Consider the following 27,614-nt stretch of genomic DNA (forward strand, 5'->3'; position numbering starts at 1 on the left):
GCTTCCCCAAACTATTTAAATATTTCTTAATACCTCACTACCAACAACTCTTGTGATAAGAGATACTGCTGTACAGATAGAGAATTTGTAGTGAATATCCATTTTCATTGTACTGAAACACTTAATTTACACTACTGTTGTGTCAGTTATACGTGTATTTAACCATTCAACTTATTTCCACGACAGCTTCCGAATTTTAATTCGGAAGTACTAAGGATTGATAGCGTTCGAATTTCCGAATTTTCCTAATTTTAATTCGGAACTAGATTCACATCTGTTGTGTAAACAAGGAGGGTTATTTTTAGTTTACCGGAAGCAAAACATGGCTGCAGAATCGAAAGTAGAAGATGGTGGATACATATCGAGTATTCATGACTGAGTTCTGAGTTGTTGTTACACTTTCTTCCTAATGCTCAATTGGAATGTATTTCTGTTTCTGTAAGTAATTCCTGTGTGTTGCAATTCATTCCAGTCATAATGAGTCTGAAGATACATTTCCCTTAGCCTTGGTCTTTATGAGAAATTTCTATGGGGTCTCTCTGGTTGAGACTGCCACGAACTTTTGACTGTGGTGGGGGAAAAAATCAAATTTGTGTTCTCATTGAAAGCTACACCAATAAAGTAAAGTAAAGGGCTTTTAACACGATTCTAAACCTAATGTAGTATTTTAATTTTTGTAATGTACTTCTTATTGCCTTTGTTATTAGCAGAAGGGTTTGGGGCCTGAGAGAATGATAAATATCGGGAGGTGACCATCTTTCCAATCTCAAAATTGGCCTTAGTAATGATATGGCTGTTGAAATTTGAGTACGAGTTTTTATTATTGTCAGATTCATTTAGTCATTGGGGATAATATTTTGACCTGAATATAATTTTGATATAAAAGTTTAGGTGGTGGATTACGTGCAGTGAAAATAAGTTAAGAATTCCAAAATTCTGATTTTTCTCAGTATCCCAAACTAATTTAACCCTGTTTAATCCATAAAGATAAGGATAATACTAAATGGGCACTGATTTAAGCATGAACAACACCAAATAATGGTATTTCCTCCTGACAAAAAGGAGACATAAATCATTAAAATCCATCCATAAACAAAATAATTTAGATTTTATTCTGAGACTTATCACTCGAAAGTCCTAAAAATGTTGTCACAATCACAAGGCCATTTATCACCTCATTCCTGGAGTGTCACTTGGAGTTTAGACTATTGAAATGAGCTCGCAGAATTTCAGAATTTTTTTCAACTTTGCATTTACATCCCTGTCTATACATAACATTGTTCTACAATACGAGCTCTATTACAAGATATGAAGTGAGTAGAAAAGTGCCAGAAGACAATAGAGAATAAAAATTTTTTCGCGGCGGTGGTGGGGTTTGAACCTGCGACCTTATTGGTACGACAACTCCGCCTGGCAGGTGAGAGCGTGGCTCTACCGTGTGAGCTATCCACGAACACAAAATATTCGTTTCAAACCCAAAGTCATTTCTAGATCCCTCTCTCACCCACTTCTTGAGATCGCCGATTCGTTCGCCACCATCGCGAAGTAATTTTGACCAGCAGTTAAGCTTAATAGCCAATATTCTCATCACAAACATATAACATAGAAACGATTGAGACATTGAGTATGCTCCGGTGTATGGGGTGAATTTTTAATTCAGAAAAGTGAGTGGAGCAGGCACTTATGTTGGTAACAACAAGATATGAAGTGAGTAGAAAAGTGCCAGAAGACAATAGAGAATAAAAATTTTTTTTCGCGGCGGTGGTGGGGTTTGAACCTGCGACCTTATTGGTACGACAACTCCGCCTGGCAGGTGAGAGCGTGGCTCTACCGTGTGAGCTATCCACGAACACAAAATATTCGTTTCAAACCCAAAGTCATTTCTAGATCCCTCTCTCACCCACTTCTTGAGATCGCCGATTCGTTCGCCACCATCGCGAAGTAATTTTGACCAGCAGTTAAGCTTAATAGCCAATATTCTCATCACAAACATATAACATAGAAACGATTGAGACATTGAGTATGCTCCGGTGTATGGGGTGAATTTTTAATTCAGAAAAGTGAGTGGAGCAGGCACTTATGTTGGTAACAACAAGATATGAAGTGAGTAGAAAAGTGCCAGAAGACAATAGAGAATAAAAATTTTTTCGCGGCGGTGGTGGGTTTGAACCTGCGACCTTATTGGTACGACAACTCCGCCTGGCAGGTGAGAGCGTGGCTCTACCGTGTGAGCTATCCACGAACACAAAATATTCGTTTCAAACCCAAAGTCATTTCTAGATCCCTCTCTCACCTACTTCTTGAGATCGCCGATTCGTTCGCCACCATCGCGAAGTAATTTTGACCAGCAGTTAAGCTTAATAGCCAATATTCTCATCACAAACATATAACATAGAAACGATTGAGACATTGAGTATGCTCCGTGTATGGGGTGAATTTTTAATTCAGAAAAGTGAGTGGAGCAGGCACTTATGTTGGTAACAACAAGATATGAAGTGAGTAGAAAAGTGCCAGAAGACAATAGAGAATAAAAAATTTTTTTCGCGGCGGTGGTGGGGTTTGAACCTGCGACCTTATTGGTACGACAACTCCGCCTGGCAGGTGAGAGCGTGGCTCTACCGTGTGATCTATCCACGAACACAAAATATTCGTTTCAAACCCAAAGTCATTTCTAGATCCCTCTCTCACCCACTTCTTGAAATCGCCGATTCGTTCGCCACCATCGCGAAGTAATTTTGACCAGCAGTTAAGCTTAATAGCCAATATTCTCATCACAAACATATAACATAGAAACGATTGAGACATTGAGTATGCTCCGGTGTATGGGGTGAATTTTTAATTTAGAAAAGTGAGTGGAGCAGGCACTTATGTTGGTAACAACAAGATATGAAGTGAGTAGAAAAGTGCCAGAAGACAATAGAGAATAAAAAATTTTTTCGCGGCGGTGGTGGGGTTTGAACATGCGACCTTATTGGTACGACAACTCCGCCTGGCAGGTGAGAGCGTGGCTCTACCGTGTGAGCTATCCACGAACACAAAATATTCGTTTCAAACCCAAAGTCACTTCTAGATCCCTCTCTCACCCACTTCTTGAGATCGCCGATTCGTTCGCCAAAAAATTTATGAATTTATGAGAATATTGGCTATTAAGCTTAACTGCTGGTCAAAATTACTTCGCGATGGTGGCGAACGAATCGGCGATCTCAAGAAGTGGGTGAGAGAGGGATCTAGAAATGACTTTGGGTTTGAAACGAATATTTTGTGTTCGTGGATAGCTCACACGGTAGAGCCACGCTCTCACCTGCCAGGCGGAGTTGTCGTACCAATAAGGTCGCAGGTTCAAACCCCACCACCGCCGCGAAAAAAATTTTTATTCTCTATTGTCTTCTGGCACTTTTCTACTCACTTCATATCTTGTTGTTACCAACATAAGTGCCTGCTCCACTCACTTTTCTGAATTACGAGCTCTATTACAGAATGTCAAATTATTATAGCTATAGCAAAAAGAAATGAAATCTGGATGAGAAAAGTGACGGTTGCATCGTAACAAATGTGACGATTTTCCAATAGGTGGTAAGGAGAGGGTTAAGAGGGAAAAGAATGAGATTGACTCAATTGAAGGTGACATGCGAATGAACAATGCTCGATTCTGCCAAATGCTAGATTGGCTTCGATAGTCTTTTCAATTAAAAACAAATATTTTCTTTCTATTTATCTTTTTTTACTCATTTGTATTCATGTAAAATACGTCACTTTTGGGTAAAATTCTGTCTGCAATACGACAAATTGAGACGGGGGCTTAATTAAAGTATGAAGTTGGCGTCACTCAGGTCTTTGTTATTGCTTTTTGCCATCCGCGTTTATGAGTAATTCTCACTAAACTGTATTAACCAGACTATAAACGTTCAAGGTTACACATAGTTTTGTGTGTTGGTCCGTTATATTTCCGGATGGCAATGTTGTGAGCTTCTTAGCCAAGCGCATACTATCTATACAGATCCCGCTTCCACCCCAACCCCCACCCAAAATTTAAAAAATAATAATAAATCAAGATCGCAAGGAAAAGATGAGGGCTGGAGGTCAGGCGAGGGAATGAATCCCAGATGTTGCGCCATTCCGATCATCATCATCATTATCATCATCATCATCGTCATCACCATCATCATCATCATCATCATCATCATCATCATCATCATCTTCACCATCATCATCATCATCATCAAAATCATCATCATCATCATCATCATCATCATCATCATCATCATCATCATCATCATCATCATCATCATCATCATCATCATCATCATCGTCATCACCATCATCATCATCATCATCATCATCATCGTCATCACCATCATCATAATCATCATCATCATCGTCATCATCATCATCATCATAAGTCGGGTGACCACTTTATTACCCTATATAAGTATAACCATATCAGCCTACTCGAAATACTAACAATTCACATCCCTTCGGACAATAATTTATTACCATTACTAAATTTATTCATTCACATTTTTCACGAACAAGAATAAATAACACATTAAAGGCCAGATAATATAAGGCTACTTACTGTCTACTGTTAAACATTGCCTTTTCATCCGATTATATTGAACAAAAAGACGCTAATATAATTGTATTTTAAATAAATAAATAAATTGAGATTTTATATCGCGGGTCTAGAGGCATATTATTGTAACTGCAAACTTCCTGTTTTGAGAAAATTAACTTTGAATGTTTAGCTATTCTTGTAAAATCAGAGATGAAAGGGTGGCAATAGATTGCCCATCAAATTGATAAATGAGAGGACTAAAAATGATTTAAAACCATGACTAACATGATTATGCAACAAGTATAGCTTTTATCATGATTATAATCACTTACAATAATTTGCCTCTCAACATGTCATAGTGGGATGTTATGAACCTACCACTTACAATAATTTGTCATTACCCAACTAAGTGTCACACAACATCAAACAAGCCAAAAAATGATAACAAGTAAGTTCAATTATAATTTATAATAAATTTATTCAGTTCTGGATAAAAAAAAAATAATGTCAGATTATTTCAATGAAATGTACATTGAAGGTAAGACTGGCAAACCATGTAAGTCGCTTTCAACTCAGAGGCCTAACCCTTTCGCGGCTAGGCTGTATTTACGTCAAACACCATTCGATCCTCTACAGTTTTCATCTAGAGATTGGTCCCTGTGATAAGCTTCGAGTGATCGAGCGCGCATCACAGGGACTAAATCTCTGGATGAAAACTGCAAAAGTCAGTTATAAATCGACAAAAATAAGTTGAATGTCGGTTCGGTCGAAAGCTTACCTAGCCGTGAAACAGTTAAAACTTTTGACATTTAAAAGAATCTTATTAAAATTAGCATTGAGTACTATTAAAACAATAACAAAAAACGTGTCAAAAAGACTAAGGTGAAGGTAATTGGAAAAGGTGCAATGCATGGAAGTCTTTTTCTGAGGTCCCGAGTCTGATTACTTCGGTGGACATAATATTATGAACATTTGTATTTACTATTCGCAAAGATGAGTTATGATGTAGTAAAATATATCTACAAAATAAGAAATGCAAGCAATTCTGAAATATGTATTAATAATTAGAATATTAATGAGGACACTTTAGAGCGCATTCTCCCAACAATATGGGCTCTTTGCGCTTAACACGGCATGAACATAAACGCAACCAGGGAAAAAAACATTTTGTACATATTATTATCAAACATACAGAGGAAAAAATGATATAAATTCATTTTCCAATTCTGGTGGATTCTGTTGCTGATTCACTGTTTCAGGCATGTCAGTTGATGGTAAGTCTGAAATAGAAAAAAACATTGGGGAACAATTATATTACTCAGACAATGAAGATACAGTCCACTCTGGATAATTGCAACTTGGTTTAATCGCAATTTTCGGTTAATCGCAACATTTCCCAAGAAACAGAATTAATTCTATATAGAAGTCACTGGTTAATTGCAACAAACTTCGGTTAATCGCAACAAATTTTTGCCCTCAAAAAGTGGTAAATTCAAGAAATCAATCAAACAAAATATCATGATTTCATCGTGGAAGAAATCGTGACATGTTGAATAATTGAGAGTAAGCAGGATTTAATGCTACAGTAGTTTGTCACCACTCTATAGGAGATAAAAGAGGGCGGGGCTTTACAACATGGGTTTGAAATGTCATCTGTGACCATTAAATAGGAGGTGAGGGGGCTGTGCATAGTTTTGACAAAAGGTAGACAATGACAGTTGTAAAGAGAGACTGAGCGATATCCTTTGTTATGGGATTGACATCTGTGCATTGTGACCAACGAGTTTGGTGAAAGCTTATTGGCTCTCACCAGGGCTAATCTCTTTGAGTCTTACAAATATTGAGAACAAAAGAGTGAAAGTGAATCAAATCAGAATAAAAGATGGCAACTTGCATCAAAGCTGCTTTTGCTTGACAAAATCTATACAGGACTGCCATATGGTTTTTATTTCAATCATATTGCTCAGTCTGTGGACACTGTTTACAACTAGTACGAGATAACCATATATGTGTAAAATGTTGCAACAGGGGATTGGAAACTCATCTTCTGTTAATTGCAACTTCGGTTAATCGCAACATTTTCGTGGATCCCAAGGTGTTGCGATTAACCGGAGTGGACTGTAAACTTACATTTCCTATGTTCAGTATTGTTGCTGTCATTCAGCTAACATGGTAACTTTCAAATCACAAGATAAAACCTGAGGACAACTAATGGGAACCCTTTCAAGTTATGAAAAGAAAAGTAACAAACTTATCATAATTACCTGTATCTTCACATTCCATGGAGATAGTTCCAGTTCCAGGCGAGCTTTGATCCTTATCGGGACAAGGCGGTGGAGACAACGAATGGATAGTCTCCCCAAGCAAAGCAGGTGATTGTGCTGGGTTGACCTCATGAGAGGGCTCAGTGACAGGAGCAGGTGTGTATGTTTCCTGCACTGTGTGAGGTGATAGTGTATCCATAGACTAGTCTGAATCATCTGATAGAGACGGTTCATACAAATCATCAGAGTCCGAAAAAGAACTGGGAAATTCTCATCTTCATCACTGGACTCTGAAAAATGAAAACAGAACAATCAGGAAAGTTAGTCAGATTGGTATAGAAAACAAGGTCTACATCGTTGTGTCATTGGTAGGTTGGTTACCAAACATTCAATACTAATTCCATCAAATTTCTTTCACACATCAGACAAGGCTAAGATTCTTTGCCTTATCTTATTACATCTTGAAAGTTACTAGTATGTACTATCTATCTATAGTAAATATAAGTAAGTAAACAGTAGGATGGAAAGTGAAAGTGAAAGTCAATGTCAAAGTCAAGTGCAGCGAGTGCACTCATTTCGTAGCTAAAATATAATATTTAACAAATTTATGTCATCAATTATGCTTCTTTTGGTTTATACAATTGGAAAAAACTCTAATTTGAAAATAAATTATCAGAATAATATAAAAACTTACCCAAAATAGCATCCAAAGCCTCTCGAGCCGACAGCTTTTTTATGGGCGCAGCCATTTTGTTTTCATTTGTTGTGAGATGAAAATGCGGAATTCTGGGATAGCTTTGGTCAGTTGCAATAATTTGCTTCGCAATCATTCACACTTACATCAATTTCCCTCCCAATGAAATGAATTATCAGTTGTTGCAATAATTTAGCATTAAACATATTGGCGAATCCTGATGCATTTTTGCAGTTACAATAATTTTATGACAAAACTGTACCAAGATTGTTCAAGACTGACAATAATCTCATTTTCTAGGAAATTGCAGTTACAATAATATGCCTCTAGACCCGCGATATATAGTGCAATATCAACTAAATGTGCTCAAAGCGCTTTGCAAGAGGTCCCTGGCCAACAGCAACATTTAACATATAGGACGGGACATGACGCCAGTTAGGCGATGTTTCAATTTTTCGGACAGAGACAACGCTGTTAACGGCCAGGTACTCATTTTAACCTGAGTACTGTGAGAGAATGTGAGTAAAGAGCCTTCTCTAAGGACTCAACGATGCGCCGAATGAGGCTCGAACCTAGGACCTTCCGATCTCAAAGCGAGTGTCATACCACTAGACCACGCCAAAATTGGCAATTCATTGACACATTTTGTTGTTTACGTCAATGGAATGAAATGCTGGGAATGGAGTCAGCGTTGGTGTGTGTGTGTGTGTGTGTGTGTGTGTGTGTGTGTGTGTGTGTGTGTGTGTGTGTGTGTCTTATCTTGCCCATGTTTTATTGGGCTGGAGTGGTTGGTGATTGGTGGTACTGGTAGGGGGCCCAACAAACAATAAATACTCGAGGTTTCCAACTCTATGATATCGTATAACACTTTTATTTCCAATTTGACAGGAAAAACTTTAATTTTAAATAACCGATTAATTAAAATGGTTCTCGGCTAGTTAAAAAAAATATTCTCCACCATCAAATTCTTTTGAAGTCTTTGATTTAAGAATCCATTGAGAAGGTGGGGGTCAATGTTAAATGATCGGTATATAATTTGAAGTAAAAAGTTTTCTTGGCCAAATGAAATAACACGTATTTCGTCCCAGCCTGACAGACTGCCCTATATCTATCGCTACCTTTATGAAAGCCAACGACAAGTCGGGTAGTAGTGGAATACAGAAAACTAGAGGTGCCTAAATGAGCCAATAAAATGGAGGGTAAAATAAAGGGAGTAAAATGTGACTCATGTAAATAATGACACAACACAAAAGTAAACAACGTTTCGACCTTTGGCCTTCTTCGAGTAAACGTAGATAATAACCATAAGGAGAAGAAAATAAAAGAACAAGTTGGGAACCGACACTAGAAAAAGACAACAAAAAATATAAAAAGGAAGGAACAATGTGTAAATTAATTGCCAGTTAAATTTGTAAAATAAAAAAAAAATAAAAATATTTAAAAAATCATCGAATGGCCATCGGAGCTCGGAGATGGTGATTACCCGTCATAATTCCTACAATAACACCACAGAGATTACCTGATGATTGACAGAGTTTATCCGTAGCCATCGTTATGTGATAGCCTGATACTGAAATCCAAAAGGACTGGCAGTTTGACGTCATTATTTGGTTTTTGCACCGCTTAGTGAGTTGTCGTTAGTAGAGCTCATGGAAACAAGTTACTTTTACCCCGTGCCTATTTATTACATTTTTATGAGTCAAAAATATAGGCGTAGTATCATTATTATTATTATTATTATTATTATTATTATTATTATTATTATTATTATTATTATTATTATTATTATTATTATTATTATTATTTTATCATCCTCATCATCACCACCACCATCACCATCATCATCATCATCTTAATAATAGCAACAACAACAACAACAACAACAACAACAACAACAACAACAATAATAATAATAATAATAATAATAATAATAATAATAATAATAATAATAATAATAATAATAATAATAAATAATAATAATAATAAGAAGAAGAAGAGGAAGAAGAAGAAGAAGAAGAAGAAGAAGAAGAACAACAACAACGTTAACTATCAAGGGACTTAACCAATGCATATACAAATAAGGATATTGGAAAGTTTTTATTACCTCCCTTAAGTCAATTCGCTTCCCATTGACAACAGAATTGTCGTTTGACACAGGAGAAAATAACCTGACACACTGCATTGAAGTTCAAATCTTTCGTGACATTATTGTTTCCAATTAGATAATTGTTGAATGTGTTCATTAAGAGAACTATAACCATGATCAACATGATCGTATTGCTGTTATTGCACCACCTGCCAAAAAGGCAAATTCTCGTACATATTTGACGCTCATTCATTCATTCATTCATTCATTTATTCATTCATTAATTCATTTATTCATTCATTCTTTCATTCATTCACTCATTCTTTTATTCATTCATTCATTCATTCATTCATTCATTCATTTATCTATATATTCATTTATCTTTAATTTATTTACTTATTTATTATTTACTAAGTTATCTATATATTTATTATATGTATTCAGTCATTTATTTATATATTTATTTTGTATTTAAATATTGAGTTGATTATTATTAATCTTTTTTAGAAAATTTTTCCATGATTTCGTTTTTAATTTGGCACTATTGTATCATGCATCGCTTTTCAGATATTTTTTTCTTGCTCAGGGTATGCCTCGCATACCCACCCCATCCCTTTCACCTCTCCCTCGCCCCCCCCCCCCCAAACCCCCCTAAAAATTGGCCTAAAAATACATGCAAAGGGATGGCTAGAGTCTCTAGTGCCGTCGGTATTTTTCTTGTCCCCCTCTGATTGGTCTTTTAGGTAGGGCGGAAATTACTTTGCAATGAACCAACAACTTCCTATAAAAAGGGTAGCATGCAATTGTTCCTGTCCGATTAAGCTACAGAAACTGGGATAATAAACACAGGATCCGTGGGCGTTATGGCTCCGAGGGACTACACTATTTACATCCTCAGACCAAATGATAATCGTGGGTCTGTCAAAGTGACAGAGGTTATCGGAGTGGTGAATCTGTCCTGGTCGTTATGCCTTGATGATCTGACATCTCCCGAGGGCGGTAGGGAGGGTGGAGAGAAGGTGAATGAGCGAGAGGGAGGGAGAGAGAGAGAGAGAGAGAGAGAGAGAGAGAGAGAGAGAGGGGGGAGGGAGAAAGTGAGAGAGAGAAAGTGAGAGAGAAAGAGAGAGAGAAAGAGAGAGAGGGAGAGAGAGAAAGTGAGAGAGAGAGAGAGTGCGTGTGCGAACGATGGAGGAAGAGAGAGAGAGAGAGAGAGGAGAGAGAGAGAGAGAGAGAGAGAGAGAGAGAGAGAGAGAGCGTGTGCGAGTGATTTAGGAAGAGAGCGGGAGGGAGGGAGAGAGAGAGAGAGAAAGAGAGGAGAGAGAGAGAGGGGGAGAGAGAGAGGGGATAGAGAGAGAGAGAGATGACGATAGAAGCAGACAGAGAGAGCAAGACAAAGTGTTTGTATGTGTGTAAGAGAGAGAGAGAGAGAGAGAGAGAGAGAGAGAGAGAGATATGGGAAAAGGAACAGTTAGAGAAATAATATACATTTTAGTGGGATCATGTGTAAACGCGCAAAAGGAAAAATGAATAGAATGTAATTATACAGTAGTGACAAGTTATCAAAGGTCTCTGGATTATTTACAATACATTATTACAAAAAATAAATCATAAAAATAAATAAAGTAATACATAGCGTGATGAACAATTTAAAACAGTAATATTACAACAAAAAGAACAACAAGAAAATCAAACATAACGACAGGAGCTCGAGCGACAACAACAACATCAATATCATTCACAACAACAATATCATCATCAATAAAAATAACATCAACAACAACAATATCATCAACAAAAACATTAACGACAACAATATCATCATCATCATCATCATCATCATCATCATCATCATCATCATCATCATCATCATCATCATCATCATCAACAACAACAACTAGAAATCAATTTGATCAAGCACTATGAATCGATACTAAATCATTATATTTTGACCATGACAGATAGTCTAATTTTAGAACATGTTGGTTGCATACTGGAAACTCTAGTCGATGACATCCAGAAACCTTTTCTGCAATAGATTTAATAATATACGATTCTTTCATATCTTTGTATTTATTAAAGGAGTTATTCTTATCGTACCAAATAACACTACGAGCTTGCGAGTATGTGGATATATAATTGTATAATGTTTTAGTTGCACACTGAAAACTCATGTCGATGACATCCAGAAACCGTTTCTGCAATACATTGAATAAATAGCTTGCGAGTATGTATTACTGCACGATTCATGAAAAACAAGTTTATAAATACCCCCCCAAAAAATGAAAGATTACGTTTTTTCCACCCCTCCAAATAAGATTATAAGATATTTCGTGACCAATCGTATGTTAGTCGTACTTCGATATGCTACAATTTGTGTTTTTCTCCATCTGCTTGAATGACCATTTGACCCATAACGGACAAAAGCTGTAACTGTATTCATGCGCACCAAAAGATTATTTTTTAATGCCATAAGCTATCTTTCACACCTTATTCTAAACCCCAAAAATGAGCAAAAATATTCTGCAATCGTTGAATAATTCTATAATTTAACGAAGTGACTATTCTCACCCCCCGGATGCTAGTCTTCATGTCTTCATAATAGTAGTCCACAATTGTTGTATGTTTAATCCAAAGGTTGTAATGCAGTAATTTGTTAAGTTTCTTGTCACAAGTTGCACAATTAAAAAAAAAAAAAATCAATCAAATCCAAATCGCAAAAAGCCGGCGACGTTTTTTTCGGTAATCTAATCGGCCGGGGGGGGGGGGGGGGGGGAGAATAGAGGCAGCCATAATTTAACTTGTAAAAAGCATTATTCAACGATTTCGCACAGACATGGTAGGATTTTCCAATAGGAGGGGTGGAATAAATGTCGCCTTACTTCCCCTTTTACTTCAATAATATAGACGTCCAGGTAGATAGGAACGCGAGTTTCTCAAAAATAATGTGCATTTTTTCTTTAAAAAGAGAGGAGACAGAGAGGAAGAGAGAAAGGAGAGAGAGAGAGGGAAAGAGAGAGAGAGAGAGGGAAAGAGAGAGAGAGGGAGAGAGAGACAGAGAGAGAGTGGGAGAGAGAGACAGAGAGATAGAGTGAGAGAGAGACAGAGAGAGACAGAGAGAGAGAGAGAGACAGAGAGAGAGAGAGAGAGAGAGAGAAAGAGAGAGAGAGAGATGTTTTATCAGTTTACAGCAGTTCTGTCTCATGTTTCTTTGTTGGTGATTAGCTTCACGTATCCCACTGCTGGGGACTACAAGTTCATTATCGTGTCATTATCTACTAATTGTCCTTTGATGAGCAAAGGCATTTCTGTTTATCCTCCTTTGTGTAAAACGTGTAAGGTATTTCGGAACTGGAATACAAGGGAACAGGGCAATGATAATTATAAATAACACTTGCATTACTCGCATGCATACTCCGTTATTCAACTGAAGGAAGGAGAGTGATCTAACGAACACCTTATGTATAACACGGGACGTTTATTACTTACTAACTGCCATTACGCTTTGGGTACAATGATGGTAATGATAATGATGATGATGATGATGATGATGATGATGATGATGATGATGATGATGATGATGATGATGATGATGATGATGATGAAGATGATGATGATTGCTATCTCCCATTACGCTTTGGGTACAATGATGGTAATGATGATGGTGAAGAAGAAGAAGAAGAAGAAGAAGAAGAAGAAGAAGAAGAAGAAGAAGAAGAAGAAGAAGAAGAAGAAGAAGAAGAAGAAGAAGAAGAAGAAGAACAACAACAACAACAACGATAAGAACAACAACAGAAAGAACAATAACAACAACCATGACGACGACGACGACGATGACAACAACAACAACAGTTTATAATATCCCAATGGAGCTATAGACACTTCGACATAGAGCAAAAAAACACTTGATATCTTACAGGACATAAACCCAATTCTAACAAGTTTTCAAATTGTGACGCATTGACTGTATGTAGTCCTACAGTGTACCATTGAAATGGCATATAGATAGATCGAAGATGACGTCACTCAGGTCTTTGTTATTGTTTTTTGCCATCCGCGTTTATGAGTAATGCTCACTGAACTGTATTAACCCGACTATAAACGTTCATGGATACACACGGTTTTGTGTGTTGGTCCGTTATACTTCCGGATGGCAATGTTATGAGCTTCTTAGCCAAGAGCATACTATCTATACTTCTCATTGACTTCTCATTACATTAAAAAAAAAAACTCATTAAAAAAAAAACAACTCTAAATATGACTTCTGTTTTAGCTGAAGGTATGTGGTCTTGTGGTATGACACTCGCTTTCGGATCGGAAGGTCCTGGGTTCGAGCCTCGCGCTCGGCGCATAGTTGAGTCCTTGGAAAAGGCTCTTTACTCACTTTCTCTCACTGTACTCGGGTGTAAAATGAGTACCTGGTCGTTAACAGCGTTGTCTTTGTCCGAAAAATTGTAATATCGCCTAACAGGCGGCATGTCCCGTCCTACATGTTAAATGTTGCTGTTGACCAGGGACCCCCTGTAAAGCGCTTTGAGCACATTTAGTGGATATTGCGCTATATAAAGCTCAATTAAATTTAATTTATAAATGGCGCTCTCTTAATCTTCATGACAACGCTGCAAACATTCTAACTGGAAAAACCTAGCGAGGTCCCAGGTTTGAAAGTTTTTTTTCAAAGGTGAAGGTCATTTAACTCTATCGATATCTGAATGAAGCATGAGTTTTCTGCCTAAATGTTTTAAAACGTATTTTTCCATAGTACGGCTGTGACTGGTTAATAGGGAATGGGATTCGCGGAAGAGTAGCGTCCCTTGATTGGACGTCACCCATAGTCTGTGAGGTCACCGGCGGATAAGTTATTAGAGACAGAACGTCATGTTGGTTGTGCGCATGCTTCTCTCGTCCTCGTCCAAGAGCTAATCTCATTCCCTATCCTCTTCTCCTTACCGGCCAGTTTCAGAATTTTCCAAAAAAAACGTCAAATCCACCCAACACAAAAATATATTTTCCTTACTCAAACAGAAGATTAACAAGTACATTCTATGATTAATTTTGTTCTGCAAAATGAGCTCTACAATACAGTATCAAATATTTATTGCTATAATAAACCATTTTTCTTCAAAGTTAATGAGAATAATCAGATAAGCAAGTTGTTGGTTGCATCGTAACGAATGTGACGATTTTCCTGTAGGAGAGAGTTAATAAGTTTGAACATTTTGAACATTTAGGGGACAGCGTGGCTCAGCGGTACGGTCTTTCCTTCGTACCCAAAAGGTACCGAGTTCGATCACCCGCCGCGCTGCGTGGCCTTGAGCAAGGTATATCACCCTAGCCCACTTTGCGGCGCTGCATTGCGGCTGACGCATGGGTTATTCCGGTCTTCCCTTGGAATAGACCCTAAAGACAAATTTCCCCTTGGGGATGAAGAAAGGGAATTTTATTTATTTATTATTTATTGAGAATCATCTTGATTATTTCAAGTGAAACAAAAAGGAAACACTAACCAAAATTTATATAGCGCAATATCCACTCAATGTGCTCAAAGTGCTTTTCAAGGGGTCCCTGACCAACAGCAACATGCAACATATAAAACCAAACATGACGCATGTTAGGCGATATTGCAATTATTTTCCGACAGAGACAACGATGTTTACGACCAGGTACTCATTTTATACCTGAGTACGGTGAGATAATGTGAGTAAAGAGCCTTTTCCCAGGACTCAACTATGCGCCGAGCGAGGCTCGAACCCCAGGACCTTCCGATCCGAAAGCGAGTGTCATACCGCAAGACCACATGGCCGCACAAACGGGTTTTGTTGCATGACATATGTGTCAGTATAGGCGGACGTCATGATGGGGGTTATATGCGTGTTACGTAGGCACGGACAGCTCCATTTAGCATCTGGGTGATGGATGTCCCACGTCCACCTGTGGGTAGCACTCGTATTTCAACAAAGTGTACTAGGTGAACCCAGGAAAGAAACCAGGCAGGAGGAATAAAATACATAGAATGAAATACAGAGTGTGAATCGCAGACAGGGAAGAAAGGGATATTCGCTGATATGACAACAATGAGATCAAATAAGTTACAATGTGAAATGGAACGAAAGCTTCAATTTAATATACGAAAACAGATGAAATGGACGTTTCGATTTTCCCCTTCATCAACAAAATAGGATGAATGAAACACTACAGACGAATGAGATTTTGTGGTCGACCACATTATTTCATTCGTCTGTAGTGTTTCATTCCATTCATCCTGTTTTGTTGATGAAGGGGAAACCCGAAACGTCCATTTTATATGTTTTCGTATATTAAAATTGAAGCTTCCGTTCAATTTCACATTGTTATTTATTTCTTCGAGATTCGAACAGCACCATTTACATTACCCACCAATGAGACCGCAAACTATGGGAAAGAAAAGTCATGACGTCAAACCCTCTACTCATGTGGTTCCTCAACCCTTGGAAGTGTGTATGTAACCAGTCCTTCGGAGTATTAATAATGCATAGGTAACATAAAGGTAGCTATAACTATTCCAGTAGCAGGATGTATGGGCAGATTCTAACACAGAGAATACAGGACTCCTAGTCATAGAGAATACAGCTAGTAGTCTGTGGATTCTAATGATTACAGGACGTAAAGAGAGCGAGCATGGATTATCGTTATTGATGATGACCAGCATAATTTAGAGTAGAAAGTAAGATGCCATTTCATTACGCTGACACCAGAAAATGAATTACACAACGTTTGTATCCAGTACCCTTTTATACGGTTGTGAAACGTGGACGCTTGACAAAGAATGTACGAGGAGGTTAGAGGCATTTGAGATATGGGTGTATAGAAGAATGTTGAGGGTATAATGGACAGACAGGTGTACGAACGAGGAAGTGTTGGAGAATGTGAGAAAGAGGAGGAGAATACTGATCGATAACATCAGAAAGAGGCAGTGACGGTTTCTGGGACATGTGTGGAGAAGAGATGGAATAGAAAAGTTGGTAACATCTGGGATGATCGAGGAAAGAGAGCTTACCTTACCTTACCCGGGTTCCATCTCTTTCCAGAGGTCGGATGTCATGGCTTTCCATCCTTCACGGTCCATTGCAGCCTCGTTACAGTCTGCCATGCGCCGTCCTGTAGCTTCCTTGATGCCATCTGTCCAGGATTTCCTTTGTCTTCCTCTGCCTCTCTTTCCTTCAATTCTTCCCTCCATTATCCTTTTTTCGAGACTATCATGTCTTCGCATATGTCCAAAATATGACAGCTTTTTGTGCTTCACAGTCAAAAGAAGTTCTTTTTGTTTTTGGCCCATTAGGTCGAGGACTTCGATGTTTGTTTTTCTTGCTGTCCAAGGTATTTTCAGTATTCTCCTGTACGTCCACATCTCAAAAGCTTCAATACGTTGTTCTGTCTGTGCGGTTAGTGTCCACGTTTCACAACCATAAAAGAAAATGGACCACACATGAAAGAGAGCTAGAGGAAGACAAAGAATGACTTATCTAAATAACCTAAGAATGGCCAAATGTGATTTTAAAAGCAACACAGATTTCATGCGCACCGCAGAAGATCGTGTTTCGTGGAGACAACTGACCGGCAACGTGCTCAAGAGTACAAGCCACGATGGATAATGATGATGATGTATTCAGTCCCCCGGAAGAGTGGTTATACACATCCAATGAAACATGTTTCTTCCCTATTTGGGTTATCATGCCCGTAAATAAAGTATATACATCCACCCAGCTGTTTCATAATCGAATCCATCACCCAGCTATGCTATTTTTCCGTTACAGAGAAGGTAAATTATCTCAATATTAGTAACAATTAAGGGGTTATCGACTGTCCGGTCGGTCACGTCTTTACTAACCACTACTTATCATTAAGTCCCCCACTTGACAGAAATCCCATTGTTGTATCTGCGTGTTGGACATGTGTCCGAATGAAGTCTTTGAAGTTTGAGAGAGACACTCGGAAGCTTACCCTTGTTTATCCTTGTTTCGAGATAGTCACATTAACATTGCTATGTACAATGGACCTCGAATACGAGGCCGACGAAAATTCTCATTATTTCCAGTGCCTCGTTGAATACAGTGAAACATTATTAATGCACTGTACTGTAATTAGAAAATGCAACAAATACGATTTTTCATCTTCATTTTCCTCTTTGAATCCTAGGTCGGGTTGATTTTCAGAACCATTATTTATTGAGAACGTAATTTGATCGTTTAAGTAACTTTCACGAAGGGCTGATAACTTTTGACATCTTTCAACAACAAACCTTTTATTATCGTTGACGTAAATGTAACATCCAGAAACAAAACTCGTGTACTCTTTGTCGCCTTTAAAAGTGAATGTTAAGCCATCAAAGGAAATGTAACATAGTATCTTTTTGACCACTTAATAGCCATCTCATCGTTGAAAGCTTCTCGAATTCCTTCCATGGATTCTCTCAGATGAGAATAAACTTCCATCGTCACGATGGCCAAGTATCCTCTCCATTCCCTCTCTCTCTCTCTCTCTCTCTCTCTCTCTCTCTCTCTCTCTCTCTCTCTCTCTCTCTTCTCTCCTCTCTCTCTCTCTCTCTCTCTCTCTCTCTCTCTCTCTCTCTCTCTCTCTCTCTCTCTCTCTCTCTCTCTCTCTCTTCTCTCTCTCTCTCTTCTCTCTCTCTCTCTCTCTCTCTCCTCTCTCCTCTCTCTCTCTCCTCTCTCTCTCTCTCTCTCTCTCTCTCTCTCCCCCCTTTTTTTTCTCCCCCCTTCCTTTTCTCGCGTCTCTTCTTGCATCCACACCCGACGGCCTCTCCTTACATTTACATTGTTTCCACATTTGACGAAATGTGATATTTTGTAAATTTACATATTTGTGTTTGTGTTTTTTGTCTCCTGACGAAGGCCAAGGGCCGAAACGTTGTTTGTTTTGTGTTGTTCCCTTATATATGAGTCACATCTACTCACTTTATTTTTCTCTCCATTTTACTGGCTCATTTAGGCACCTCTAGCGATGGCCAAGTGCTTTTCTAAGGTTATTCTTGATTCCGTTTTTCATATTTTATTCATTTTGCCACAGTGCCAGTAGCACTTTGTAAAAATAATGTTTCTTATTTCTTATTATTTCTTATGGAGTTTGTGGCCTAAACAGCTGCCATCTGTCTCCTTCTGACCATAGCCTGGGCATTCATATCATTCTTGGGCCAGAAATACGGTTTTGATTACACCCTGCAGATTTCTTATACATGCGTCTTTTTACTTTTGTCCTGCAGATTCCCTTCAAGTGCTTGTCTGGTGATATTGCACAGAACGTGGCCAACCAGAAAGTCTATCGAGCACTGTTAGTAGGCAATGTGGCCAACCCATCACCACGATCTTGCCTTGACCTGGCCCCAATGATCGCTCTTGATTGCTATGCTTGGCCCCTAAATTGACAGCTATTTTGACCTCTTATATATATATATATATATATATATATATATATATATATATATATATATATATATATATATATATATATATATATATATGTATGTATAAAATATATGTATATAACATACGTGCTGTGACCACATATATTATGGAACAGAATTTTATTCATTTCTTTTTTCCTTTTTTTTTTCTTTTTAAAAAAAAAAAAAAAAAATTAAATTGGCCGCTTTAAAATCAGATACAAATCATAATATATTATGAACTATTATTAACGCATTTGTAAGAAACTCTAGAAGAGCTAAAGCAGCAAGTCCTCCGCGAAGAAACCTCCTGCCCCCCCCCCCCCCCCCCCCAAAGATTGACAGTGGGAAGGATCCCTTGGAGGCACTTGTTCGTAAAAGCTTGTATTTTCTAGGAAGAACTGTTTGTCGTTTGTCATGGTTCAGACCCATTTATTTATAGCAGTCCTGACTTAAAACAAAAAAAATTGGTAAAAGAGTTTTTCATTTCTCACATTTTTAGACAAGAATGACTGGTCGTGTTTATTTTCCGCAAACTCTTCCTCTAGACTGACATTTTTTAAATAATTGAGCTTCTATATAGCGCAATATCCACTAAACGTGCTCAAAGCGCTTTACAAAGGGTCCCTCGCCAACAGCAACACGTAGCATGTAGAACAATACAAAACGCCTGTTAGGCGATATTACAAATGGTTTTTTCGACATAGACAACGCTGTTATAGGCCAGGTACTCATTTTACACCTGAGTACGGTGAGAGAATGTGAGTAAAGAGCCTTTTCAAAGGACTCAATTATGCGCCGAGCAAGGCTCGAACCCAGGACCTTCTGATTCGAAAGCGAGTGTCATAACACAAGACCACATAGCCGCACGTTATAAACCCCAATCGGGCCTTGACACAGCGCAGAATCGTGCCTTGACACAGCGCAGAACCGGGCCTTGACACAGCACAGAATCGGGCCTTGACACAGCGCAGAACCGGGCCTTGACACAGCACAGAATCGGGCCTTGACACAGCACACGCCTCGAAGGCCCAGGTTTAAATCTTGCTTAACAAGTTGGATGCCACTTGAATCGATCGATACCTTAACATGAGAGTTTTCGGGGCCAATATGAAAAACAATAAAATAAATGTGTTTTATCCACGAACGACACTTGAGTGCGGACACTACAGACCCATTCCTTACATCCATTTTTATGATCTTGATCAAGTCTCGAGTTTCAACAACAATCCATTGTATGAAGGGTCCGATAACAAGAATGGATCGACGTTCCCAGTGTCGTAGATGACAATACACAGTGTCGTAAATAATAATTATATAACAGTCACAGGCGGAATATTATGTAGTCTCTTTTCTTTGATCATTGACGACAAAAACAACGTTTATTATATACAAACATACATACGTACATATATACATATATACACATTCTCTGCCTTCATGCCTGTATGTCTGTCTGTCCGTCTGTCTGGCGGTTTATCTATCTATCTATCTATCTATCTATCTATCTGTCTGTCTGTCTGTCTATCTATCTATTTATGATAGATTCTATCTATTAATCTGTCTATCCTTATCTCTATCTCTCTCTCTCTCTCTCTCTCTCTCTCTCTCTCTCTCCCTCTCTCTCATACACACACAAACATATATATATATATATATATACACACACACACACACACACACATTGCACACATATGCACAGGCACAGAAAGAAAGAAAGAGAGAGAGAGAGAGAGAGAGAGAGAAATATATGCGCAGATATTTTAGTGAAAGTGAATTGAGAAAAATGTAGAAAAGGAGAATGCAATGAAGGAGGGAGGCAAAGAAGAAGAAGAAGAAGAAGAAGAAGAAGAAGAAGAAGAAGAAGAAGAAGAAGAAGAAGAAGAAGAAGAAGAAGAAGAAGAAGAAGAAGAAGAAGAAGAAGAAGAAGAAGAAGAAGAAGAAGAAGAAGAAGAAGAAGAAGAAAAAGAAGAAATAATTGGATTTAGAGAAAAAGAGGAAAGAGAAAAGGGGCGGGGGGGGGGGGGGGGAGGGGGGATTATGAGTTTTAAATTTAAATCACAAATGCTATTTTAGTATAACGACTGTAAAAGACCACGACGCAGAATATAAACTGTTGAGTTCCCTTGGGCAAAACCCAGCCACCAAAAACTTTAAAAGCGGCCAGATTGAAGACATCAAACGAAAATAATGGGGCCTGTCATTTATAATAGTTATGGCTTTCACAGGCATGGCAAGGCTACTTGGGCATAAAAATAATATTTCCGGTCTGTTTATAAATTATACAGTCAAGTATAGTGGTTTTGTACCAATGGTCCGTCATGACCACATATTATTATGGAACAGAATGTTTAATTCCCATTTTATAATCAGATGCAGTTCGTATATTATGAAATATTAACGCTTTTGCAAGAAACTCCAGAAGAGCTAAAGCAGCAAGTCTTCAGCGAAGAAACCCCTGCTCTCCCCCCCCCCCCCTCTTGAATAAATATTTGGGACCTTAATTTGTTACATTCTAAGGGAGTTGCTGGTGCTGCTGCTGCTTGATGATGATGATGATGATGATGATGATGATGATGATGATGATGATGATGATGATGATGATGATGATGATGATGGAGAAGAAGAAGAAAAAAATAAGAGAAAAAGAAAATCAGAAAACTATGGTAACATGACAAGGATGTTTAATCAATGTCATAAAGAGCTGATTATCTCGCCATAATGTATAGGAAGACACAGGAATATTATTGGTGAAAGGATGACGAACACGACATGACAAAGATAACTTGTGGAGAAAAATATCCTCCCTTTACCCTCTGCTTCCCAGCCATTTTTAGGATTTTCCCCAAAACCTCACACCCAAAATATATTTTTATCACTCAAACACAATAGCAGTAAAGTTCTTGACGAACATCATTTCTATAGTAAAACATGCTCTACAACACACTGTTCATTTCCCTTAAATTAAATTGTATGATGTACAAGAAAATTTGAATAAGAAAAATGTTGGTTGTAGTTGTATCGTACCGAATGTGACGATTTTCCTATAGTTAGTAAGGAGAGGGTTAATTAACAATGGGAACGTTATCAGTTTAGCATGATTGAATTGAGCCCATAGATCTCGATATATTATTACAATGAGATGTGCAGCGAACGTCTTTTCGACAGCATAATCGAAGATCGTTAATTCCAATTTGAGCCAGCAATAAATTGATTCTTTTCTTTCTTGTAATCATCGCAATCTTACATGCAATAATATTATGTATTTCCACGCCAAAAAAGTAGCGTTCAAAAGAAAACGTGTGTTAAAATGTTACAGTGAATAACATAATCAGTTGAATGGTGAAAAGGTTTGAACTGAGATATTGCCAAGTTTAGTTGGAAGGTCAATTTTGATCAAAAATGCGTTCTTGTCATAAATGATTAAATCAACCCTTTTTTTTTGTACATCTACGGGAAATATCAAAGCTTAATTTCACTTCTAAATATATTTTACAGCTAGTCAAGTTGAAAAAGTAGGAAATTTGAGAAAAGCTGCTGGATACTTTTCCCATAAATCTGACCGTAACTTCTTGAAAAATCACCCGATTTACTTCAAATAAAGATTGAAATGCTATGGGAAGCATATTCTTTCAGAAAATGCAAATCCAAAATTTTCACCTTCCGACTGATTATGTCGTGCACTGACATATTGCCCATATTAAATCGATTAATTCGTCTTACCTGCAAGTTTCCTGCGGCGAATAGCACTAATCCCTTCTTCAAATTCGCCGGCCCGGAAGCTGCGCAATCTTTCGCTGAAACTCCGTATCCAGTGGTGATTGGCAAACCCTTTGACGGGCGTTTCCGGTGGGGTATCCGAATCTGGTGAGTCATAGTTCACGTTGTCTAAATGATGCCTTTTGTGATGATGATGATGATGCACGTGTGCAGCATGGTCGTTATTATTCCAACAAGCAGCCATCTTTGGAAATCTCACGGACAATAAGTATATCCAACGTTTAGAATTGACGAAAAAATTAAAATTCTTCTATTGTTTTTATACCAAACAACTTTGAAGGTTTAAATTGAAATAGCATATGCTAATTCTGATCCACGCCATTTTTGTTAATGAATCAAATACAGTTTAAAGGGCGGTTTATGTTAAATCCAAGCCATAAAAATAGGCCAAGAAAATATGAAATCCTCTAATCCAATAATCAAGAATGTAATTCCCAACAGCCATAATATGGTTCTCATACTGCTGTGTATAGCAATATCACACGTACCTTTTTGTCAACACATCAAGTTAAAAACACGTCTAATCTAAATATATGATACAAAATACAAGTTATTATTAGATAATTAATCTTTAAAAACTAAGAATGTTAACCATCAGATCAGACATTGTCCAATCAAAATAAGGAATAGTTTTACCCCCCCCCCCCCCCCCCCCCACACACACACACACACACAATCTCGCTAGGACAAACATGGTTGGTTGTTTAAAAATAAGAAAATAAAAGAAGTTGATGATATTCTGCTCTTTGTTATTTATAAAGACCGTTAGGTGCGTGTTTACATCTAGGATGTAAGGGATTCGCTAGTCTTCTACAAAATACATCATGTCATAATTTTTACCCAAGCAAGTTGAGTACGCCAGGCATTAACGAAAGCATGTGAATGCTATAATCGATAGCACTACCATACACTTACCAAACAAAACAACAAAATAGGAAATTTAAAAAAAATAAAAGAAATAAAGAAAAACATATTTTTCTCATTTTGAAAAGAAAAAAAAAAATCAACACCACCCTTCTAGTCCAAACACCGATGGGTCAAAATGATCCCAAATCTGTCATTGACCATTTCACCTAGACATTGGATGTGCTGAAGATGGAAAATAAATTCACCTTTGGAACATTTCTTTGAAACACGAGGAAAATACGAGGAATTAGAGCTAAATAAATCAGGAAATCTACAAGACAGACTCAAGGATAGAAACGATCCTTGTTTACAACTTCATCCATTTTTCATTTTGGCAATACCAAAAATTATAATTCAAAACAATAATATATCGATTGATTAGGACGACACAACCATATCAAAACATCGGGAATATAAAAGCTCTTATAGAGAGAGAGAGAGAGAGAGAGAGAGAGAGAGAGAGAGAGAGAGAGAGAGAAGCTGGGTGTTCAGGGATGGGTTCATTTGATTGATATCAGGTGGATATATTCATTTTTTTTTTTGAGTTTTACATCCCTGGATGTTTTACAATTTTCCTGTAAAATTGTTACATAAAAATGTTGACATTAATGGTCTGGAACTGTGTGAGAGTCTGGAACTGTGTGAGAGTCTGGAACTGTGTGAGAGTCTAGAACTGTGTGAGACTGTGTGCCAAATCCAGTACACTTTTCCTCTGAACACTGACAAATTACTTTGGGTATGGCGGAATTTTGTTTTTGTTTTTGCGCCCCCCCCCCTTCTCCCCACCACCAAATACAATCATATGTAATTTAAAACAAAACAAACAACAAAACAAAAAACACTTGAGCTTGCGCAATACCGGCTAAACATTCTCAAAACCCACAAAACGTGCACAAAGCGCTTTACAAAGGGTCCCTGACCAAACAGCAACACGTAACGTAGAACGAGACGCGACGCCTGTAAAAGGGGGGGGGGGGGGGAGAGAGAATTCTCTCTTTCTCTTCTAGGTTCCATGCCTGGTCCAGGCTTCGGATACTGCATGAATTATCTCTCTCCATTCTTCCCTGTCTCTTGCTTTTTCAAACAGCTCTTGGATTGTTAGGTTGGTGAAGCCCTTCAGTTGGTCTATGAGTGTTTTTCTTTGTCTCCCCCGGGCGCGTTTACCAGGTATTTTTCCACAACTTGCCAGGTATTCATTCTTATCTTTCCTTACTATGTGTCCGAAAAAGGATAGTTGTCGATCCACTATTAAGGGCATTAGTTTCCTTTGTTGGTATGTTTGTTTTAGCACGTCTTCGTTCGTTTTGTGTGCAGTATACGATATTCTCTGCATCCTTCTCAAGCACCACATTTCAAAAGCTTCAATGTTCTTTTGTGTTTCTGCATTTGTAGTCCAGCTTTCGCATCCGTATAACAAGATTGGCCACACGTAGCACTTCAAGACTCGGAATCTAATCCCGAACGACATCTGTTTGTTTTTCAAAATGTTTCCCAGGTCCATGAAGGCCTGTTTGGCTTGAGTTATTCTTACTCGTATGTCTCGGTTACATCTTCCATCTGTTGTCACTATTGAACCTAGGTATTTAAAACTTTCTACGTTGGTAAGCTGCTCGCCGTGAATCGTTATATTGCAGGTGTTGTTGATTTCGGGGTTTTTCTGTATTACCATGCATTCCGTTTTGGTGATATTCACTTCCATTCCCTTGGCTTCACTATCTACTACCACTTTGTCAACAATCTTTTGAAGTTGGATTTCTGATGTTGCAATGAGTACCGTATCGTCTGCGTATCTTATATTATTTATGTTGTGACCTCCTACTTTTATTCCCTCCATATTATTTATGCCCCTCATGATTGTTTCTTGGTATAGATTAAACAGAGAGAATTCAGCAAATTTTAAAAAAAATTAAAGCTTAATCTAACAGAGTTAGACTGTGTACAATCAAATGTATAGTAATAAATCATCTATTTATGCTAGTTTATTTCACTGATTAAAAAAAATAATTCAAAAAATCCAACATTTACAACTCAAATCTCAAAAATTGTGACTTTGTCCATTTTAACGACATCATATTATGATTATGTTGTTTAACCCAATCAGGTGGGATTCAATTTTACTGGCATCATCTCTTACCGTTTTCATATATCATTTCACTTTATTAATCCATTCATGAAATTACAAGGGCTTATGCTGTCATGATAGAATTAACCAAGCACATATTATTATTATTATTATTATTATTATTATTATTATTATTATTATTATTATTATTATTATTATTATTATTATTATTATTATTATTATTAAAAGCAAACAAATAAAACATGTGGCTGGGGACATTTTAGACCTGGTCGAAATCACTTTACCAAAGTAAACCGGGATATATCCAAAGAGCTGTCAACAATTAAATATCCATTTCGTATTAGTAGAGAAACCGTGATAAAAACCTGCTCCATGAATTCCAAGACTCCAAAAAAAACATGTACCTATTTCTTAACGATGAATTTCAGAGTTCGAGTGGTCAGTTTCAAACTAGCATGTTTAATTTTCCATAATTTCGATATCCTCGAACAACTTTGGTATTGATATAATATTATATAAAGAAAAATACACTTTCAGTGGAAATTAACAATTCTCGTATCAAATAAAAAGATCACCACAACCAACTTCAACATCCTTCATCATGGCCGTTGTTTTGCGAGAGATGAGTGTAGGTAAACATCTAACACATTATACATTATCTGGTAACAAACTCGGGGACATAATGCTGCCATCTTGCTGAGCGTTTTATCTGGTGGGATTATGAAAAACAAAAGATCCGTACTGACTTAACTACGACTCTCACGACTGCTGAGACCAGACAGTTAGTTGGAAACTGACAAAACGTTGGCTTTATCTTATTTTTGCCAGACGACTTTAACTATCGACAGATTAAGATGCCCTTAGCCCCCCCCCCCCCCCCCCCCCACCCAACCCACCCCGTCCTATCAACTTGGCATAACATCCTCATGCACCAGGCTTCAGAGAATTGTCAGGTTTGGGAAAATTCAAGTTAATATTTTACGGTTTTAAAAAAGTGTTTTGTTCTTGTGCGTTGTCAGAGATACCATGACCGCTGCAGACTGTTACATTGTTACACTGTCTTGTGATTTACGACTGCCACAGCACAGCACTCGACGTAGTATTTTAGTACACCATAACACCGTATATATAACATTATAATGTTATAATCTGGACAGACGTAGGTAAAATATTTCCTCTCTGTCCCTCTTCACTTACTGACCTTGACCTTCGGGATAAAACTCGTATTATGAAGAAATCTCTGTGTTATGGCCGCCGTGACGTTACGATGCCGAGCCTTTTTTAAAGTCAAGCGATAGTAAGCATGATCAGTGACTGTATCGGCGACAATTAATTAGAAGCAAAAGATAATGCGTTTCTTTTACAGACGCCATGTCTTTAGTTGAAGCACATATTATTGTGTGCAAGTGTCACCATCATCGTATGAGCACCCACAAAAGGAATTAATGAACATCGCATCAGGGAGAGTTTGTATGTTTTTTAAAGACTCGTGGAGAACCCGCACCATTTGCGGAGAAATAAAGGCTATTAGGAACTAGATTTTGAGATCTAGATCATTTACAAACCAAACTTATGACCTGAAATTGACAATAAAAATAAAGATTTGGATAAAGGACAACCGAGACGCACTGTTTTGACCATCAAGCTATCACCAAACATACAGACATCGACGGGAAATCTTTCATATCCTGAGACTAAACACAAACTTGCAGTACATAATATTTAGCAATGAATTCCAACACACGTTCTATAACTACTGGACACCATTGGAACACACAGGCCTTTTGATGTTTGATATACGATCATAAATGCC

At 37.8% G+C, this 27,614-nt stretch overlaps 2 protein-coding genes across 2 annotated transcripts in view; both read right to left on the reverse strand.

Moving 5' to 3' along the window:
• LOC144971455 (uncharacterized) overlaps positions 1-27,614 on the reverse strand; it is a 378,626-nt gene that overhangs the window by 171,102 nt on the left and 179,910 nt on the right. The window lies entirely within an intron of this gene.
• Positions 4,667-7,844, reverse strand: LOC144971453 (uncharacterized). Its single transcript, XM_078912372.1, has 3 exons — positions 7,514-7,844; positions 6,820-7,109; positions 4,667-5,835 (listed from the first exon to the last, which is right to left on the reverse strand). Exons 1-3 carry the CDS (start codon positions 7,647-7,649, stop codon positions 5,803-5,805), a joined length of 459 nt encoding a protein of 152 aa, XP_078768498.1. The 5' UTR covers positions 7,650-7,844; the 3' UTR covers positions 4,667-5,802.

This window comes from Berghia stephanieae, chromosome 4, assembly GCF_034508935.2.
Source record: "Berghia stephanieae isolate SIO BIC M18660-M18661 chromosome 4, UCSD_Bste_1.3, whole genome shotgun sequence".
Taxonomy (NCBI): Eukaryota; Metazoa; Mollusca; class Gastropoda; order Nudibranchia; family Aeolidiidae; genus Berghia; species Berghia stephanieae.

Bases quoted from the DNA above. Each gene is read 5' to 3' on its own strand.
- LOC144971453 (XM_078912372.1), bottom strand. From the start codon at position 7,649: ATGATTGCGAAGCAAATTATTGCAACTGACCAAAGCTATCCCAGAATT. The intron at 7,110-7,513 runs GTAAGTTTTTAT...TTCATTTTTCAG, and splicing joins GGCTTTGGATGCTATTTTGG to AGTCCAGTGATGAAGATGAG. The intron at 5,836-6,819 runs GTAATTATGATA...TTTCTATTTCAG, and splicing joins CATGGAATGTGAAGATACAG to ACTTACCATCAACTGACATG.